At 42.1% G+C, this 21615-nt stretch overlaps 1 protein-coding gene across 10 annotated transcripts in view; it reads left to right on the top strand.

The window, feature by feature from the left end:
* UNC13B (unc-13 homolog B) overlaps positions 1-21615 on the top strand; it is a 389750-nt gene that overhangs the window by 232674 nt on the left and 135461 nt on the right. For 6 of the 10 annotated variants that reach the window (XM_043514556.1, XM_038403963.2, XM_043514558.1 and 3 more), the window contains 4 exons: positions 5399-5445; positions 16319-16397; positions 18015-18089; positions 18691-18910. In XM_043514556.1, the coding sequence (XP_043370491.1) occupies positions 5399-5445; positions 16319-16397; positions 18015-18089; positions 18691-18910 (421 nt within the window). Of the gene's footprint in view, positions 1-5398; positions 5446-16318; positions 16398-16997; positions 17004-18014; positions 18090-18690; positions 18911-21615 lie in introns of all 10 variants that reach the window. The other 4 variants (XM_043514555.1, XM_043514557.1, XM_043514559.1 and 1 more) reach the window with 1 other exon arrangement.

The raw sequence follows: 21615 nt of genomic DNA, 5'->3' as shown, positions 1-21615 counted from the left end.
ATGAAGTGAGCTGTAGCTCACGAAAGCTTATGATCAAATAAATTTGTTAGTCTCTAAGGTGCCACAAGTCCTCCTTTTCTTTTTGTGGATACAGACTAACACGGCTGCTACTCCTATACCTGGTAGTAAGTATTTGCTGGACCAAGTCCCAGGTTTGTAAAATTATTGGCTGTCAGTATGAGAAGTATAGAACCAAATGGACAGGGATGTAATGATTCAATTTTTATGTACTTGAGTAACTTTAATGCTTCATTACTGAAATACATTTTCATACATTTATACACTTTACCAAAATGAATAGTAAAAGATAATGTCCAGATTTAAATGAATAGTCGGGTGGATTTTGCACCCCTTTCAGTGTTGAGTGGTTCCTAGCTTTCAGCAATCCAAGTTGCTTCTTGAGGAGTGAGGGACAACTCAAGGAGAGTAAGGATGGCAGAAATGCTGATTTTTTTTTTGATTTTTTTTTTTTTTTTTACTAGAAATAGTTCCTGAATGGTTTTGCATGAAGGCTTTGGTTGTGGATACTCTGGGTATTAAAACATACACGTTTTCTTTCCTTTCCTTTCCTGCTTGGTTCATGAGAAACAATGGCTAAAATACCAGCCATCCTTTGGAACCGCCTTCTCGCTTGTCACTTAGTTTGTCTCCTGTCCCCACCCTTTTGAGTATTGGACTTCCTGGCTTTGAGAGAGATCTGGCTGCCTCAGCTGCAGTCTGTTCTGTGAGCTAACAACTGCTGTCTGCCAAACCCTAAGGGTATGTCTTCACTACCCGCCCGATCAGCGGGCAGCGATCGATCCAGCGGGGATCGATTTATCGCATCTAGTCTAGATGTGATAAATCGATCCCTGAGCGCTCTCCTGTACTCCAGCACCGCGAGAGGTGCAGGCAGAGTCGACAGGGGAGCAGCAGCAGTCGACTCACCACGGTAAGTTGATCTAAGTACATCGACTTCAGCTACGTTATTCAGCTGCTGAACCCTTTCCCTTTCATGGGCAAGATGCGGTGCTACCTTCTGACAACAAACTGCCAGGCTCAAGGGACAACGCTCATCACTTCTGGTAATTCCACTCTAACAGCACTGCAGTCGGACATCTCTGCCCTCGACAGGCAAATGCAACTCTGCAAAATGTCACTAGGTGCTGTAGGGTATATTATGATATGTTACGTTCTCTCTCTGCTGTGGTAGCACCTCCTGAGGTACCTCTAACTTCAACTAATCCTAGCTGCAGGAAATGCAGCTTCCAATCCCAGAGTGCGCTATGGCCATGTCTCTGTCTCTGTGCCTGTGCATTCTTGTGAGTAGCTTCCTTTGGTCTCAGTGGAAGCTGGGCACTCATCTGAGAGCAGAATTTGGCCCTTATTGTCAGGCAGATTTTAGAAATATTAAATATTCTGGACAATATTTATGCTAGTGTTTTAATCGTTTGAAAACTGGCTACTTATATTTACAGGTTTCAGAGTAGCAGCTGTGTTAGTCTGTATTCGCAAAAAGAAAAGGAGTACTTGTGGCACCTTAGAGACTAACAAATTTATTTGAGCATAAGCTTTCGTGAGCTACAGCTCACTTCATCGGATAGCTGTAGCTCACGAAAGCTTATGCTCTAATAAATTTGTTAGTTCTAAGGTGCCACAAGTACTCCTTTTCTTTTTAATTATATTTAGTACACCTCTGATGAGCTAGTCAAATACTTTTTCTACCACTCACTGTATCTGAGAAGTTATTTTCAGCAATAAACCACAGTTAATTTGCATTTAACACATTTGGTACTTGATTCCAGTGGAAAAATTGCTTTTTCACTCCTGTATTACTGCTACCAGAACATTAAATTGATATCTTCAGTGGGCTTGACAATTCTATTGATTTAACTATGCTTTATTGCATCTTCTCCTGAAGTTTATAGGAAAAGTGTGGGATTTATTCCTGTACTCTGTTTTTCCACTTTGAAAGGAAATACCTGTTTATATTGTTCTCTAGATTTTTATGGTTCCCTTGTGTCCTCACTCTGCATTGTCAGATCACCTCAGTGGGACTGTAGAGGTATGACTTAGGTGAGAGGGTATTGATGGTGTGGCTTTAACGGGGGCTCCCAGGAAGTTGTGAAGAGGTATTGCTCCCTCAGAGGAATGCTCCTTCCCTCTGCAGATGCCCCAAGATCTGTGAGGAAACTCCATTGATCTTCAGATTTCAGTAGGGCTGGAAGCTCCTGCTTCTTGCTTGTTCTGCAAGCCTTCACAATCGTATCATCAAAGTTGGGATGCATTAAAATTTATATCTATTTAAATCAATGGAATGAGCAAGGCATGCGCTGAACTTAGTTCAAACTATCTGACTTTGTTGCAACATTTGCTTCCATTCTGTCTTCATCTGTTTAATCCAAGTTAGACTGAACGCTTTTCAGGATAGGAGTCTTGTTTTCTGTCTAGACAGTATCATGCACACCAATGGAGCTATAGAAATAATAAATAACAATAAGGAAATTGGACTTCTTGCCCTGAGAGGTTGATGATTCAAACTGAGTGGAAACTCGCTATGTTTTCTCAATACCTTCAGGTCTTCCATGGAGGGTTCTTCATGAGTATGTAATTCTCTCCATAATTTCTATGTTATGCCCACAGGAAAGAAAGAGAAGAATCTTCCTTTCTGATGCTGTTCTCTACTGTTTTCTATCCATTATTTGACTGGAATGTACTTGCTGACAGATGTCCCTTTACCTTGATGTGGATTCTGGAGAGGACACCCACTTTTAGAGAGAGGGTGCCTGTTATACTAACCATCATTGCAGTCTCCAAAGATAATGACTTACATTTGTTTTTCTTTTCTGTACACATAGTTTATATACTGTCAGCAAATTAAGATTCATACTGAACTAAAATAATCACTCTTAAATGTTATGATCTCTTCCACATATCCCAATCTTACCATTAGAAAGTAGTTATTCAGCTTTGAAGATGAAGTTCTGGAAGGGCATGAGCTAGGGTTACCAACTTTGTAATCGCACAAAACTGGACACCCCACTTCCTCTGCCCTACCCCTTGTCTGAGGCCCCACCCCCTCACTCTGTCGCTCACTCTCCCCCACCCTCACACATTTTCACGGGTCTGGGCAAGGGGTTAGGGTGCAGGGGGGGTGAGGGCTCCCACTGCAGGTGTGGGCTCTAAGGTGGAGCCAGAAATGAGGGGTTTAGGGGGCTCTGGGCTAGGGCAGGGAGTTGGGGGATGAGAGGGGATGAGGGTTCTGGCTGGGATGTGGGCTCTGCAGTGGGGCCAGGTATGAGGGATTTAGGGTGCAGGAGGGGGCTCTGGGCTGGGGCTGAGGGGTTCAGAGTGCAGGAAGGGGGCTCAGGGCTGGGGTGAGAGTTAGGGTGCAGGAGGGGGTTCCAACCTGGGGCAGGTGGTTGGGGTGTGGGAGGGGGTTTGGGGTACAAACTCTGGCCCAGGTGGTGCTTGCATCAGGCAGCTCCTGGAAGCAGCCGGCATATCCGGCTCCTAGGCACAGGGGGCAGGGAGCGCTGCATGCTACTCGTGCCCACATGTGCTGCCTGTGCCCGCAGGTGCCGTCCCTGCAGCTCTCATTGGCCGTGGTTCCTGCACTTAGGACCTGGAGGGACATGTCGGCTGCTTCCAGGAGCCGAGTGGAGCTAGGGCAGGCAGGGAGCTTGCCTTACCCCCACTGCGCTGCAGACTAGACTTTTAGCAGTCCAGTCAGCCGTGCTGACCGGAGCTGCCAGGTGGTTAGATGTTTGCCTGCATGTGTGTGTTCTCTGTGTGCCATCCCAGCTCTGTGCAGATAGTTGGCAGAGCAGACCTCAATCGAACTGCCCAATGACCACAGAATCCGTTAAAATACAAAGGTGCCCAGCCAGGTTTATTGTCAACAAAGCATGGTAATAGCACCTGGCAGACTCTACAAGGATACTAAGATGTATGTCCGTGACAATAGATGCAGCTCAGTGAATGGCAGGACTTTCCATTCCCCCCCTAGGCTGACTCTCCCTCCGAGACTCCATTTTATACATCAGTACAAACAAGTTACATATTTCCCCTCTGAGGTAGTTAGTTGACACCCTCAGACATAGCCAGTTACCACCCATCACACTGTCATCCAGATCTTTAGGAGGGGTCAGCGTGTTCCTGTTATCTTTGGAGAACGTGCTAGTATTGGGGTGTTCTGGTACCACCCTTCTGCAATGTGTTTGTGTGAGTGCTCTGTGCTAGCACCTCTTAGGAATGTGCATTTTCGCAATATCAGCCCTGTTCTTGCCAGAATCTGTGAGCAGGGCCTTCCTCTTGCTCACAGCCTGACTTTGCCTTATATCAGCAAAGCTTTGACCACTACTTTATCTCAGGCTGCATATCAGCCTCTGATACAAGGGCTTATGTTTGAGGCTTATGTTACTACTACATCAGGGTCCCTTTTCGACTGGGTAGTCCAGTCAAAAACTGGACACATAGCAACCTTAGCATGAGCCCCAAGAGTAGGTTAGCAATAGACAATAAAGGTACCTTTTCTTCTCCAGGTATAGTTACAGTAAACAATTTCCCTCTGCACAGCAAATTTTACTGGTCCTTTTAGGTACATAATAAATACTTAAACCCTTCTCAATTCTTATGTCATTCCATTGAGGAATTTTGATAGAAGCAAAGTCAAAGGACATTTTGCCTACAAATGTATGTTCCTTACATTACTGTAAGAGTGTGGCTTGAACTGACACAAGCCAGATGTGATACTGAAAACCTGACCATAGTTTACCCCATTGTGCCTAGGGATTGCAGCTGTCCCGGTTCTCAGCTGGGCACCTCATTAAAAAGTGAGTGTCCCTGTATACCCTGTGGAGTACAAAGCTTTTGCACATTAACTTAAAGGTGGAGTTCTAACAGCAAATTGAAGTTTTTGTTTTGTGGCTTAGGAAGGCCTTTATATTTGTGCATGAATAAAATGATAGTAGGTTGAGGTATTCCCCTGCTAAGTAAATCAAAGTCACTTATGTTTGTAGCTTCATTCTGTCCCTCATTTGTGCATTTCTTACAGCTTGTTTTTAATTTATAATAAAATATAAACGTACTCCTGGTGATCTAGAGCGATAAGGAATTCTTTGGCTCGGTGGGGAAGGCTGGAGTTGCTCTTCTGAGACTCTTTTTGAAAGGGGAGTGCACTGAACAGGCTCTTTTGGTCCCTCTTTAGGTGTTTGAGATTCCATCAACTGTTTATGTATCCCCATGACCTGTCCTGCCTTGCTGCAGTCATTTGAGGTGCTTCTGGAAATGGAGTGTTTGTGTGCATTTACCTGCATGAAGTGTGCTCCATTACACCTCTCCCCAAACCTTATCCTGCTGATTTATTTCAGGGTCTCTTCTTTTGGAAGCTAACTTTGTTTCTTTTTCATTATTTAAGGGACAAGATGATGGAGATCCATCAAAACCACCTTGGTTCAAAGAAGGGTAAGTGGGGTTTTGGACTATTTAATTTTCCATTTTAATTGTTTCACGCTATTGTGTGTCTCATTTCACTTAAGCAAAAGTATAAGCAATATGCACTCTACAAATTGCTTTTAATGATTCTCTTCAAATTGTAACACTTTAAGTCATAAAGATGACCATATCGCTCCCAAGAGCAGGGTGCTGATATGTTTCACAGCCACCATTTAAATTGAGAAGAAAGTGACATGACAATAGTGTGTTGTGCAGCTGTTCGTGTTGAGATCTGGGCTCAAGTACTACGTTGGAATGGCTACACTTTGTTTATAAAGTGCTATATGCAAACATGTATGGTGATAATAAGTATTCATAGTCCTTTCTATCCAAATTGCAGTGGTCAAGTGCCTAAAATCTTAGAGGAGGCTTTCTATACTATCTTGTTCTGAGTCAACCAGGTAGCTGGCCATATTGGAAAGGAAAAACAGCATCTCAGAATAAACGTTGACTTCTACTGGTGGTCAGATGCCTTGTCCTAGCTCCTGATAAAATGGACCTAAAGAATGTTGTGAAACTATCCTATGATTGCAGCAACTATGGCAAGTAGAGTAAGCTGATAAAACTGGAGGGACTCGGCAAAGCTTTGCAAAATCTCTTTAGCTCAATAATGGTCACAACTATTAATCTGTAGCTCGTCAGCGTGAGGTGAGTTGCAGTTTCTTCACTGTGTAGGATGCTAGCCACAGCAACTGGAGCTGGCAGATTTTGATTGCAAGTTAAGTCAGCGTGATACCTTGCATATTGGATGTCACCACTGTAGTTTCTTCATAATGAATTCAAGTTTCTTCAGGACAAAGACGATGACACATTAATTCTGCTTGATTTTTGTGCGTGTGATATTTGGATAGAAACATAGGGCTTTGCTTTGTTTTTTCATTCTTTGTCGTTGCATGCGTACAGTACACAGTAGGCACTGATGTGCAGAAGCAGCTTTGTCCTGAAATCTCAGCACAATATTGGTTCTCCCTGTGTGTAAATTAGATTTCATAACATTGAAATAGGTTTTTCTTAACCAAACGTTAAGTTAACCCGAATAAGGCTTCATTTTACAGCTCTTTACTTTTTAGTAATAGTTTTGCAATGTTGGCTCTACCACAGAGAGCTGCTTGCCACACCTGCAGAAGCCTAATGCTGCCTAGCAACCGCCTGCTTCCCAAAGGAGCCCAAGACTCTGCCGAGGAGAACTGGCAATTAGCGGTAGCAGAAGATAGTGATTTATTCTAACTATAAACAACACCTTCTACTCCCTTTTTAACAAGGAGTTTGTATAATAAATATACCAGTTCACACACTTAAGATGATTTGCTGGCCTGAAGAGTAGAAATTATACTTTTTGAAATAATTACTAATTTTAAATGATTTTTGTATTAAACAAGACTTCTACTATTCTACACAATTTAAATTTGTGTCAGACAAAATAATTCATTTAATTTTTCTTCATTACACCAGAAGTATGATGTTTATCCAAACTGCGATTTATATACTGTATTCTGCCACATAAAGAACTTCAATAAAAGATAGCTCAGGTTGAAAGGGTGTTAATGCCTAATACAGCTAACACTGAACCAAATGCATTGGTTCTGGGAATGGGCAATGGGATGGATCACTGGATGATTCCCTGTTCTCTTCATTCCCTCTGGGGCACCTGGCATTGGCCACTGTCGGAAGACAGGATGCTGAGCTAGATGGACATTTGGTCTGCCCCAGTATGGCCGTTCTTACGTTCTTATATGATGGGAGGTCTTGTAAGAACATATTTAAAAATTCATAAGAATTATTTTGGTGAATTTTATGTCTTGTGTTATGCATTAGGTTAGACTAGATGATCATTCTGGTCTCTTTTGGCCGTAGAATCTATGAAAGTGCCACAATCCACTCAACCTTTATTTTGCCTTAACTTCTGTTGATGAGAGCGACGTGCTTTTGAGCTTGCACAAAACTTATCTCTCACTAATAGAAATTGGTCCAATAAAAGGTATTGCCTCACCCACCTTGTTTCTCTAGTATTAAAATAGACACACACATTCTCTCAAATGGGTACACTTCCAATACAAAGTAAGTATTGATACCAAATATTAAAAAATTCAGGTAAAGCTTCAGCACAAAATATTATTCATGTGCAGTACAGTATATAATCAAACAATATATTTATGCAAAAAATCAACCATTCCATTTCTGCTTATACACGGACACTATTCCATCCATCAACAGATCACTCTGTAATAAAACTCTTGCAAATATTACATATGTTGCTGAGAAGTAAGATCCTACTACTTTTATATCTGCAATGTGCATGTTAGCAAAACCATGTGTACTGTGCAAGTGTCAGGGCCCATAATGTAGGCTGTCAGACCTAGGAGTAGAGTTAGGGTCATTGTCATGCCAAGGGTCAAAGTCAGAGTCAGCGACTGGGTAGATGTGAAAGCTGTCTTCAGGTGTTCAAAGCATTGGTGGGCTTCCAGTTGGCAAACCCCACAAACTTTTGGATGTCTCAAATGATTCAGTGTTTGGCCCAATCCCAAATTGTAGACGCCTTCTGTGGATCCATCCATAGTCTCTGTCTATCTGACAGGATGAACCCCAAAATCTTGATGGATGATTGGTCAAATACATACTTTTCCAGTTTTCCATATAACCCATGCTAGTGCAATCGTTTGAGAACTTCGTGGACATGGTGGTCGTGGCTTGCTGGACTACTGGAATAGAATCATAAGACTCGAAGGGACCTCGCGAGGTCCTCTAGTCCAGTCCCCTGCATTTATGGCAGGACCATAATATTGTGTGTGTGTGTGTATATGTATATATAAAAATTAAATTAAATAGCCTCTGAATATGCTATTACAAACTGAACTAGGATATCCTGCTCCTTTGAGGTCCAGTTTGGTGAACACCTGAGCTGACCGGACTCAGTCCAGGTCCTCTGGGCTTACCGGTAAGGGGTACTGATTGCATGTAGTTATTTGGTTCAGTGCCATGTAGTCGACACAAACTCTCAGGAGCAGGGGTTTTTTTTTTCAGAAAGAGTATTAGGATGCCTGCAGAGGAGGTAAATAAAAGTTTAGCTAGGTTTCCCTGAAGGTACTCACTTAACGCTGCCAGCTCTGGTTTCGACATAAATATACATGCCTGAAGAGAACGTTAGCTCTGGGCTGAAAGTCAATGGGGCAATCATAAACACAATGTGGAAGTAGTGAGTCAGCTTTCTGTTTTATGACAATATCCTGGCAGTCTTAGTATTTTGCAGGAAGATGTGCTCCATTGTATGGGCTTGGCATTTTTAGGTCTGACATGATTGCTGTTATGTGGGGGAATGTCTGGGTTGCCAGAGTGCCACCCTCAGTCTTGGTTCTAGGGTTTTGAGTTCTTGAACAGGAAAGCAACTCTCCCTACAGAAGCTGGATTGGAAGGTAATGAATATGGTGATTGTGGTGGTAAGCCAGCATGTCCCTAAAATCATGGTGAAATGTGAAGAGGTAATAAGGTTAAACCGTAGGACTTCGTGGTGCTCCCCTGTCACTACTTCCATCCCTGCAGTCTCCTGTGTAACAAGGCTTGATGCCAATGGAGACCCACCTATTGTTGCTACCACATCCAGTGTAACCTTGGGTTGTAGTGGGAGACCGAGGATCGTGACGGTGGAAAAATCCATAAAATTGTCCCCTGCTCCCGAATCAGTCATTGTATGGGAAAGTCCTGCTCAACCTGCAGGATCTGCAGTTTTAGGGAAATCTGTAGAAGTGGAGGTGGAAGAGGAACTCCTAGTTTAGCATAATCTCAGGATTTCTCCCTGGTGGTACCCAGGCTTGGGTTCATGACTGGGTGTGAAGTTAGTCTCTTCACTGTCATCAGGTTAGCATGGTTTTTGACAGGATGCTTGGCTACTGTATGCCCTGCTCCTCCCTAATAGAGGAAGAGGTTTTCCCATCTTTGTAACTCTTGTTCACCCACTGATAAGCGGGGACAAGCTAACTTGGTCCTGAGGGCTGAGCCTTAGGTAAATGCGTGAGGTAGGAGAGTGCCTCCTACATTCCAGTTGCCATTCATGCAGTCTGGTGCCTATCCGGATGCACAGGCCTGTGAAAGCCTCTTACACTGGTGGGGGAGGGGATCCACCTGTTTTTTAAGCTCTTCACAAAGGCCATACCGAAATGGATGGAGGATGGCGGTGTTCCAAGTGGCATCTCCAGCCAAACATCTGTACTGGCAACATAGGAAGGGGCTGACCCCAGGTTGTGGTGTGTGTGTTGGTGTGTTTTCTTTGTGTGTGTTTTTTTTTTTTTTTTTTTTTTTTTTTTTTTTTTTTTTTTTTGAAACTTTGGCAAGACAGTCTCTGCCATGTGGGCTATGTGAGGGTCATTGAAAAATACTGGAAAACGCTTGTAAGAACGAATCCCAGTTGGTCAGTACTGAATGATTCTGTTCTAAAAAGGAAGGGGCCCATGCCAGGGCCTCACTGGTAAGCAGGCTCTATATTAGCCCCAGCTTTAACTTGATCTGTTGACATATTTTTGGGATGGAGCATAAACAGGAGTCTGCATTGGGTAATGAACCTGTGAAACGTATTGCAGGTCCCATCATATCTCTCGAACACAGGCACTCTGGGGCTGGTCATCCAAGCCAGTGTTGTACGAAAAGCCGAGTGGGTACCCACAACCGCTCTGAGTACAGTAGCTTGCTGCTGCTGGGAATGATTTCTCATCTGTAGATGTCATGCTTGGTCCTTCAGTTTCTAGTTTTCTGCCTACAGGGCAGTGATCTTCTGCTGCCGATTCACAGGCCCCTGGAGTGACGATGGAGCAGAAGCCCTGGTGGTGTCTGTGCTCCCACTAGGGGTTCAATGATGAGTCCTGGAGGAGACTGAGGTTGATTTGAGCAAGCTGTCATGGCCCGTAAGATGCATAGTCTGATCCAGTGGTCAGAGCCTTGAGTAGTGTCGGTGTCGTGCTCACACCAAGAATCAAAGCCATAGTCTGAGTGAGAGGTCGTGCCAAGGGTCAAAGCTGGAGTCAGCAACTGGGATCCGGGCAAAGAAGCAGGAACAAGGTGTGTGCCACTGGAACAGGGACGAGGTGTGATAGCGGGAATAAAGCAAGATAGCAGGAGGCAGGGACTTGGTCTCAGAGTCTGGGCAGTAAGTGGCCTAGTGACTATTTGCTCAAACAAGGGATAGGACTGGAAGAGGAAGCTTTACACCCTGTGGTGTCCAGTCAGCAGTCTGCTGGTAGTCATCTGACCCTGCTGAGTCAGTGAACATAGCCTCTGGTGATGGGGTATTGGCAGCAGTTCCCTGGTCGGCCCTTGTAGCCTGGTGCAGAAGGTACAGCTCCCACTCGCCTGCCCCATGGGCCTGGGATTGAGACGTGGTGCCAGACATCAAGCACTATAGTTCAATTAAACAACCAAACAAGCTGACAAAGTTAAGATTGTGTGAGAGAGGTGAAATTTGGTTAGCTGTAAATCATCAAAACCAGTGGTTCTCAACCAGGGGTATGTGTACCCCTGGGGGTACGCAGAGGTCTTCCAGGGGGTACATCAAATCATCTAAATATTTATCTAGTTTTAAATTGGCTACATAAAAAGCACTAGCGAAGTAAGGACAAACTAAAATTTCATATGGACAATGACTTGTTTATACTGCTCTATATACTATAAACTGAAATGCAAGTATAATATTTATATTCCTATCAATTTATTTTATAATTATATGGTAAAAAGGAGAGAGAGAGCCATATGTCAGTAATAGTGTGCTGTGCCACTTTTTTATTTTTGTCTGATTTTTATAAGCAAGTAGTTTAAGTGAGGTGAAACTTGGGGTACGCAAGACAAATCAGACTCCTGAAAGGGGTACAGTAGTCTGGAAAGCTTGAGAGCCACTTATCAAAATGACATTACAGCAAACCATATACTCTAAAAGCACAGGAATCTTCAGTAACTATTTTGTTTTATATCACTAATTTTGCCCTATTGGTTCATGTACTTGGCCGTTCCTTTCCAGCCTCTGCCAGTCCATCTAGATGCTTGTATGGCCCCAGTCGCCCTGGTGTCTGAGTGCCCCCCAGACATTTGTGTATTTATTCTCTCAACATCCTGAACAGGGAGGTGGTGATGTCCCCATTTTCCAGCTGCAGAAAAGGAGGCACAGCAACTTGCTGAACGTATCAGAGGAGTTGTGTGACAGAGCCAGTCTGATGAGTTCAACAAGGACAAGTGCAGAGTCCTGCACTTAGGATGGAAGAATCCCATGCACCGCTATAGGCTGGGGACTGACTGGCTAAGCAGCAGTTCTGCAGAAAAGGACCTGGGGATTACAGTGGACGAGAAGCTGGATATGAGTCAGCAGTGCGCCCTTGTTGCCAAGAAGGCCAATGGCATATTGGGCTGTATTAGTAGGAGCTTTGCCAGCAGATCGAGGGAAGTGATTGTTCCCCTCTATACGGCACTGGTGAGGCCACATCTGGAGTATTGCGTCCAGTTTTGATCCGCCCACTACAGAAGGGATGTGGACAAATTGGGGAGAGTCCAGTGGAGGGCAACGAAAATGATTAGGGGACTGGGGCACATGATTTATGAGGAGAGGCTGAGGGAACTGGGCTTATTTAGTTTGCAGAAGAGAAGAGTGAGGGGGGATTTGAAAGCAGCCTTCAACTACCAGAAGGAGGGTTCCAAAGAGGATGGAGCTCGGCTGTTCTCAGTGGTGGCAGATGACAGAACAAGAAGCAATGGTCTCAAGTTGCAGTGGGGGAGGTCTAGGTTGGATATTAGGAAACATTATTTCACTAGGAGGGTGATGAAGCACTGGAATGGGTCACCTAGGGAGGTGGTAGAATCTCCTTCCTTAGAGGTTTTTAAGGCTTGACAAATCCTTGGCTGGGAAGATTTAGTTGGTGTCGGTCCTGCTTTGAGCAGGGGATTGGACTAGATGACCTCCTGAGGTCTCTTCCAACCCTAATCTTCTTTGATTCTAAGTGCCTTAACTCCAAGGCTATCCTGTGCTTAGAACTGATTATACTATACATTCCTAACAGAATTTGTTCAGTTCCATTAATGATTCCAAAGTGGTTTGAAGATGCAAGGTTATATACAAATGTTAACTATTTTTAGATTCAGAGATTATAAAGACAGGAGGGACCACTGTGAGCATCTAGTCTGACTTCTCGCATAACACAGGCCAGACAACTTCCCTTTATTCCTGTTTGAACTAGAGCAGATTTTTTTAGAAAAACTTGTAATCTAGATTTAAAGATTTCCAGTGATGGAGAATCCAGCATAACTCTTGGTGAATTGTTCTAATGGTTAATTAACCTCACTTAAGGTTAAATTTTTAATTTCCTGTCTGAACTTGTCTAGCTTCAACTTCGAGTCATTGAATCTTGTTATGCCTTTCTCTGCTAGATCAAAAAGCCCGCTGTTATCAAAATTTCTATTCCCCAAGCAGTTAGTTACTGGTAGCACTAGTCACCTCTGTCTTCTTTTTGATAAGCTAAATAAGTAGAGCTCCTTCAATCTCTCGCTGTAAGGCATTTTCTCCAGCCCTCTAACAGGTTTTTATGGCTCTTTTCTGCACCTTCTCCAACTTTTCAACATCCTTTTCCAAGTGTAGACACCGGAAATGTACACAGTATTCTAGTATTGCTCTCACCAAGGCAGTACACAGAGGTAAAATAACCTCCCTCCTACTCAGTATTCCCCTGGTTATATATTCAAGGGTCACGTTGGCTCTTATTGCATTGCCCTGGGAGCTCCTGTTTAGTGGTTTGTTCACTACGACCCCTAGATCCTTTCAGTGTCACTGGTTTCCAGGATACAGTCCTCCATTCTGTAGGTGTGGCCTACATTTCTTGTTGTATAACTTTTTGCATTTGGCTGTGTTAAAACACCTTTTGTTTGAATGGGCCCAGTTTATCAAGCAATCCCAATCACTCTGTATGACTGTCCTCAGTATAATCAGTTCTAACCACTCCACCACTCTGTCATTCAGAAATGTTACCAGTAGTGATTTCAGTATTTATTTCCAGATCATTGATGAAAATGTTTAATAGCATTTGGTCCAGTACAGTGGTTCCCAACCTTTAACAACCTGTGAACCCCTTTCAATAAAACGTCAAGTCTCGCAAACCCCCTCCTAAAAATGAATATTTCCAGGTATTTTCTCCTTTACCTGAGTATAAATTATAAAAGCAGTGATCTTGGAAATATAACATTTGTTTTAATGACATGCTTATTACACACTATTATTTATCATTACAGTATTTTTATTACATTTATGAAAATGGCAACACTCTTCCAAGATCTCACTTTCATAGCTTGTATCACTTTGAATAAGCGTGTTATATTAAGAAGCCAACTCAGAGTTCCTCCTACACAAACATTCAGGTCTTGAGCAGTCCAGGCAAACCACGTATGTTACAACCAAGCTTAAACTTGTTCTTCATAATAATTTTAAAAACAAAACTAGCTGCCTGTTTAATTTTAAAAACAGCAAAAAAATATCCACCTCCCTTTCCATTTCTTATAAGGAGACTTGAAGTTTAAATCTCCTCATTGTGACAGATATGCTTGTTTTGATCTGCTTAGCTCTTGGAAGTCCAGGGGCTCCGGGCTGCTGGCCCCATGCTGCCCAGGGTCCCTAGGGACAGCTCTGTTCGCCATTAGGGAATTTTCCCCCCAAGAACCTCCTGTAACATTTCGTGAACCCCTGGGGGTTCATGAACCCCACTTTGGGAACCACTGTTATAAGGAGTCTCAAATTTTAATCTCCTCAGTGCAATAGAGATTCTTGCTTTGTTCTGCTTAGCTCTTGGAAGTCCAGGGACTCTGGGCTGCTGCCCCCATGCTGCTCGGGGTCCCTAGGGACAGCTTTGTCTGCCATTAGGGAATTTCCCTCCGAGAACCCCCTGTAACATTTTGCAAACCCCAGTTTGGGAACCACTGGTCTAGTACCATACCCTGTGGGACTCCCTTAGAAATATCCCCATTTGATGATCATTCTCCATTGATAACCACTTCTTGAGATCTGTCAGGTAACCAGTTTTTAATCCACTTAAGTTGTGCTGTATTGATGCTGTATAATGCACATTTTAAGATAAGAATGCTGTGCAGTACTCTGTGAAATGCCTTACAAAAATCTAGGTCTGTTACATCTACAGAGTTATTTCTATCCGCCAAACTTGTAATCTCAGAATGGTGGTAGTGCAGTGGTGGGAAATTTTGAAGAAAATGGTTCCTGTGTAGCATGGCTGTGGAGTTTTCAGCTCATTCAAAAGAGAGACTTAGAAGCACACATCCTTTAAAGTGCCCATGGAGGCTCTGTCATGGCGGTCCATCCCTCTTTTATGGAGGAAATCACGGTGTTTGCTTTAAAAGTTCTGTTTTCAGTTTACATTTAGTGTAACCACAGTGATATTAAAGGAAAGCACATTTGTTCACAGCTAGTGCTCTGCGCTTTCGTAGTTAGCATACTGTCTTCTACTTGGTGTTGTGTAAATGCATGCAATGGATTTAGTTAGGCACTTAACTCTCAGTGACGAGCCACTTTGAGCTCAAACTTACATTTCCCTAATGTTATCACTTAATAGGATTATTGTGATTGTTTTCTGCACCAAGGAAAACAAACGGTATAAGTGTTGCCAAGGAAATGACTCTGGTTTTCATGGAAAGAACGCAGCCATTCACTCCACTGCCGACTTTACTAATGAATGGCTGGCACTTCAGTGTGGGATCTATAATGTTTTAAAATCCCCCTCTCTTTATATGGAAAATGTTTGAAATTTAAAGGCGATGATTGTTTCTGTTACATGAATCCTGCATTGGTCAGGTAACTTGCATGGAAAAGAAAGTATACTAAAAACTATCAAACTTTATTTTTGGAGAGGAGAATCTTTTAAGTTTTGATTTAAAAAAATTATTGCATCTCTTTTGGATGCTGTAAAATGAATATAATTTTACCATATTGCAGCACTTGTATTCCTGTTGTCTATGAATCTTCATGCCTCTACCTGTCAGCTTAGTGATAGCCTTGGTGATGAAATTCATCCTTGCCCCAAGGTTTGGAATATTAGAAATAGCCTTGGCATCATAAACATAAAAAAACAAGAGAAAAGTTCTCTCCTTTTCCCCAAAATATGGAATTTCCCCCCAAAATCCTAAAGGCCTGAGTCCCAGGACTTGTTCTGCACTTATATGAATGATGGTTGGCTATGACCTTTAGGCTGGTCATTCTCCCTTTGACACTTTCCCACCTTACCTACCTCTCTCACACTGTAGTAGTGTTCTGAATTACTGAATACCGGTAGATACACAAAAAATGACAGGAGGCTGGAGTTACAGTAAATGGAATGCGTCTGTCTAGAGTTTGAAGTGTTGCTGCCACAATTGTGTATGATTACTTCTGGCATTAACTCTGTCAAAACTTGTGATTTTTTTTTCTGAAGAAGAGATCAAAACTGATTTCATTGGGGAGGCCAGGGGGCGGTGAAGAGAGGGGATAAGAAAGAGGCCAACATGGTTTCCAAACCTCCAAGGACTTGAAGCTCAAAATAGCAGCAGTAAATTGTGGATGCAGCTATACCAAAAGAAAGCAGAGTGCTTCTCAGCATTTAAACTTGATACGGTTATTCATTGTAGGGTTTAGCATTTTCTGTTTTGTTACTGAGTCACATTTCAATGTATTAATCCTTCATGTGTCAAAATTGATTCCTTCTATTTACATTGATTACTTTATTAGCAGAGTGATCAATATTTGCAGGAGGCCATGTTTGGTTTCTACAGGATGTTTTGTGACAGATTCATACTGTGCCATTTCTGTGACCTTATTAACGCATTTCCCCCTGTTTACTTCCAGGCCTGCAGGTGGTCTCTATGGCATTGACAGCATGCCTGATCTACGTAAAAAGAAACCGGTTCCACTTGTCAGTGATTTGGTAAGATTTTTCTTTCTATGAATATAATAATTGCTGTAGTCACTTTGTGCCTTGGGGCACAATACCATTTATTACTCTAGTTAATTTATCTCCAACCTATGGGTAGAATATGAAAACATCTAGACTGGTGTTTCGGAAAAATACTAGGTGCTAAGAATGTTTGAGAGAAATAAATCTGCCGACTGTATCTTCGTGTGTGTACACAGGACTTGTTGTGCACTTTGAAGGTTAAAAATTCCTCCCATCACTGAAACCTGTTCGCCCACTGTTACATGTTCCAATAGAAACCATACAGTGAGGTCAGCTTGCTTTCTTACACTGATGGCATGTCAGATGAGTGTAACTTTTACGGATGGTGTTGAATATTGTATTAGGTACAGCTAATACATTAACACTTGGGGAGAAGTTGTGAAATTTCTAACCTCCATACACTGATATCTAAATGTATTCTATGTAAAGATAGAGAATTTGGTTTGTACATCTGGCACGTGCAGAGGCTAGGAGGGTATGTTTTACTAACTGCTTGTATCTCTGGGAACTTTGTAATAATGGAATTAACCTATTATACTTCTTTTGTATGCTTTCATACTCTCTCTACAGGCTATGGTAAGTGGAGCTAAAAACTGTCCATCACGTCTTTACCCGAAGTAAAGATTTTTTTTTACTTTACTTCCCCTCCAATGTTTTTGCTTTTTTATTTTGAATGTTGCCGTACCACAATGCATGCATATGCCTCACTTTGGCCCACCACATCACTGACTGAATGAACCTTTTCAGTCTTCTCTCAAGCATCATAAATCAGAGTAAGAGATGGCTTCTGAGAGGGTTAGCTGGCTTTATTAGAACCAGCAACATCATCTCTTATTTCCTTGTCTGCTTTCCTACAGCTAGAGTAATTTGCTGGAGGACCTAATCTGTTTATCTAGCCTTTTAGATATTGGTTAGATGCCAGTGGCAGGTGCTGAAAAAACAGTAACTTAAGAATGTAAGATTGCAGTCCCTCCATCATATGTAATGTGAAGGTAGATACTCTGAGGAGCAGTGATGTTCATTATATTCGGTGATTGCCACTGAATGTGACACACAGACACATTCAAACACGCTGCCCTTCCAAACCCATAAAATCCTTCAAGATTAGTTTATCCTCCTCATTCTGACCCAATCCAGCCATCCCTGTTTGGAGCTCTTTCTAGATGACAAGGCTGATAATTTGATCTCCTTTGTCTATGAGTGAACTTGAATGTAGAAGCTGGAGCATGAGTTTAGAACACTGTGTATAAACCTTGTCTGTTTCAAGGATGCAGGAGAGAATCCAGTTTTCATCTACACTTCATACAGGGGAAAATAATAAAATTCACTCCAGAACCAAGTGGATTGGGGCAGAAGGAAACATAAACGGTTAACAAGTGTTATGTATTTAAAGTACACACCCTGACTCATTCTGGGGTAAGGAGATTACATTTGGAATATGTAGCAGAGGGTTGTTGACTTGTGTAGACTTTCTGTTCAGTACCTTTGCTGGTGACAGAATCTTCCTTTTGTGCATGTACAAATCTGTGACCTCCAGTGAATTTGTGTACACTTTTGTAATGAATAACAGACATTTTTCCTTCTCAGTCATTGGTTCAATCCAGGAAAGTTGGAATTACCTCAGCAATGGCCACTAGAACTTCTCTTAAGGATGAAGAGCTGGTAAGTAGAGTTTATTTGTTCCCCGGGGTCTTTCCTAAACAAATTAATTGGGGGGCTGGTTCTGTGAATATTCAGATTCTTCTTGGAGTATCAGGTGAGCACTGCAGGACTCAGACTAGGAGTTTCGGTGTAAAGCAACCGGTATTACTTGGTTTTTAAAAAAGTGTGTCAAATATGATGTCCTAGATAGAACCTTAGAATAGCATGTAAGGGTCTGATTTCTGAACGAAGACATGCTGAATAGAACTCGGTTATGTAGTGTACTATTACACACACACCTGACTTCTCTTGCTCTCTGAATGTCATTGGTTATGGTTTATTTAAAGTAACTGCAAAACTGATTAATGGTGTTTTCTGCACATCATTTCTACAAGGTCTAGGGTTAGCATGGTCTTAGCTACTCAGTCATGGCTCCATCAGGCATAACGTGACAGGCGTTGATTATTTAATCTTAGCCTTTTCTCTTTTTCATTCAAGAAAAATGATACATTCCCTAAAGAAAACAGTCCCATTATCCCGGGATAAGACTCTCTTGCTAAACAGTGCATGTTATAAACATCCTAATCCCAGACATTGCTTCATGTGTGTTCTTGTATTGCAGAAATCTCATGTATATAAGAAGACCCTGCAAGCCTTAATTTACCCTATCTCCTGCACAACCCCTCACAATTTTGAGGTGTGGACAGCTACGACCCCTACATATTGCTACGAATGTGAAGGGCTCCTATGGGGCATTGCACGGCAGGGTATGCGCTGCACTGAATGTGGGGTCAAATGTCACGAGAAATGCCAAGACCTGCTCAATGCTGATTGCTTACAGAGTAAGTGGCTTTTCCTTGTAACATTTTGACAGTGGGGTGGGTGAGAACGGGGAGAGGAAGGGACTGGAGAAGAGCCAGTTGCAAACAAGTTGTCCATAGTCTTTTCCAAACTGTGCACATATACGGAATCTCGTAATTGACAGTTTGTTTAGATTCATGTTAGTCTAATGACTAGTGAAGTCTCTCAGCTTCTATTAAAATGACTGCACGTTTTCTGAAATAAATGAGTTCTTGAAATTGTGCTCTACATTGCTGCTGTACTGCACCACCACCACCCTCTTGCAGACGCATGTTGTTTCCAAGGAGAGAGAGAGAGAGACTTTTGTGTTTTAAGGCACTGGTCTGAAATACTATAAAGGAAGGTTCAATTCCTGGTTGTGCTACAGACTTCTCGATTGACCTTGAGCAAGTCCTTTAATCTCTGTGCCTCAGTTCCCCATCTGCAAATTTGGAATGGTAATATTCATGTGCCTTACAGCGTTGGAGAGTGTTTGTTATGATGAATCCATTAATGTGGAGAGGCAGCTTGATCCAGTGAGTAAGGCAAAGGACTCGATGTTCCGAGCTTGGCCACTCCTCTGTGTGACTTTGAGCAAGTCACTTCTCCTCTTTGTGCCTGTTTCATTCTCATCCTTAGTTTTAGAGTGCCAGCTGTTCAGGGAAGGTGCTGTCTGTGTGTACGCGGCACAATGGGGCACAGATCCTACTTGGAGCCTTTAGTCACTACCTTCATTCAAACAATATGTTTGAGATGCTGGTGTCCTATAGCAGATGAGGGCCATGTAAGAATCTACATAGACATATCACTAGCGAGATGGGATACTCCTTATGAGTCAGTTAATTTTATTATTTCTGCAGCACCTCACAACTGCATGAGGCTTTTCAGAACTGTTAAAAGGGCCCTGCTACAAGGAGCTTGCATTATAAATTAGATATAATACACGCAAAGGAGAGGTTTAAGGGATGCAGTAGAGAATGAACCTCATCAATTATTTGGTGTGCTTGGAATAGATCATTATTTTTATTACTACATGTAATTAGGTTAGGAAAGATTAGACTTTTATCGATAAATGTTGATAGATATCAATTTTCTCCATACACACACAAATAAGGAAGGAAACACAAGGACACACAAGGAAAAAATATTTCTATTGATGAAAAAAATTTACAGATAATCAAAATAAGAAAAATGCTTCTTGAAAACTTTAATATTAGTTTTACATAAGGGATATTTACTTTGTAAAGTGGACAGTTTGTGTTTAAACCTTATAAAGCTTTAACTATTTGAATCTGTCCCCACTGTCATAAATAATTGTCTAACCCTCCTATTATCTGATCCCTGCTTACTTTACAACTGTGAAAATTTAAATTAATAAAAATGCTTAAAAATAAACATTGATGTTATCTGTCAACATTATACAAAAATAAAAAATAATTTTTGACCAGCCTATATATAATTGTTAATGTGATCTTTAGTTTAGAAGTATTAGATCAGTCACGAAAGTACAATATCTTTAAAAGGATGGGATGAAAGTTCCTGTCAGACATCTTAACTCCTGAGTTAGAATGTCTGTCCCTGTGGCAGCAGTGTTCATGTTTATTCTGGGTTTTCATGATCAGGTTTGTTTTGTTCCAGTTTGTTTCTGCAATTTACCAAAAAGCATTGTTGTTTGTACAGATGGTCTTCAGTGTTGAGATGAAGAGCCATTGAAATCCTTGCACATTAGCCATTGTTAAAACATTTGCATCTGGAGATAATGAAAATGCATATGCATTGTACTGTGACATTTTTATAGCATGGTGCCAGTATAAAAAGAAGTTTGAACTCTAAGGAGAGCCAAGGAAAAATTGGTTGGTAGTAACCCGAAAAGATGAAATAAGATATTGAAATGTTGAGATAATGGGATTAAAATCAGCATTTAAGAAAGGGCTAAGTACTTAGGGAATGCAGTGAAAATTTCATACAGAGGATAATTCTTATATGGAATAAATTGGGAATGTATTTTAATAAATTGCTATCCATAGACTTGAATTTAAAAAATGGAGAAAAAATGGGAGACACACACCTGTGTGAAACTAGAGTTGTGGCCACCTCCTGTCAAAATCTTAGGCTATGTCTACACTGCCCTGCAGTTTGGACTTTGGAGGGGTGAATAACACTGTACATGTAAGTGCTGCGCTGTACCTGCCCCATGCAGATGCTACAGGTGCAAACTAAAATGTTCCTAGTTTGCATTCATGAAGTCCTCTTTGAAGAGGACTATGTTAACATGCACTAGGAACTCTTTAGTTTGCATCCTTGGTATCAATACAGGGTAGTTACAGTATAGCACTTTGGTTTGGAGTAGTATTCACACCCCTTTAGTCTGAACTGTGGGGCAGTGTAGACACGCCCTAAGTGTGTGATACTTCAGTGAATAGGGTTATGTGGAAAGTGGTGACCAAGTGCAGCGAGCTGGACATCAGGAAACGTTTAGGTGGGGGTAAAGTTACCTTGTTTAGGAAAGAGAACTTTGGAGAGTTCATGTGGTCTCTGTGGATTTAGTTCAAAGGTGCTCAGTAGCCCAGTAGCGGAGGGAAACTGATGCAACAGGGTAGACAATTGATGGGATAGTGTAACCATGCGCAGACTCACTGGCGGCGCCTCCTGCTGGTCATCTCAGGGTATTAGCGTTCCAGTCTCCGGAGCACCCTCTTCAGGCCAG

Source organism: Dermochelys coriacea, chromosome 5 (genome assembly GCF_009764565.3).
Source record: "Dermochelys coriacea isolate rDerCor1 chromosome 5, rDerCor1.pri.v4, whole genome shotgun sequence".
NCBI classification, from domain to species: Eukaryota; Metazoa; Chordata; order Testudines; family Dermochelyidae; genus Dermochelys; species Dermochelys coriacea.
This window is presented reverse-complemented; position numbering and strand designations above follow the sequence as displayed.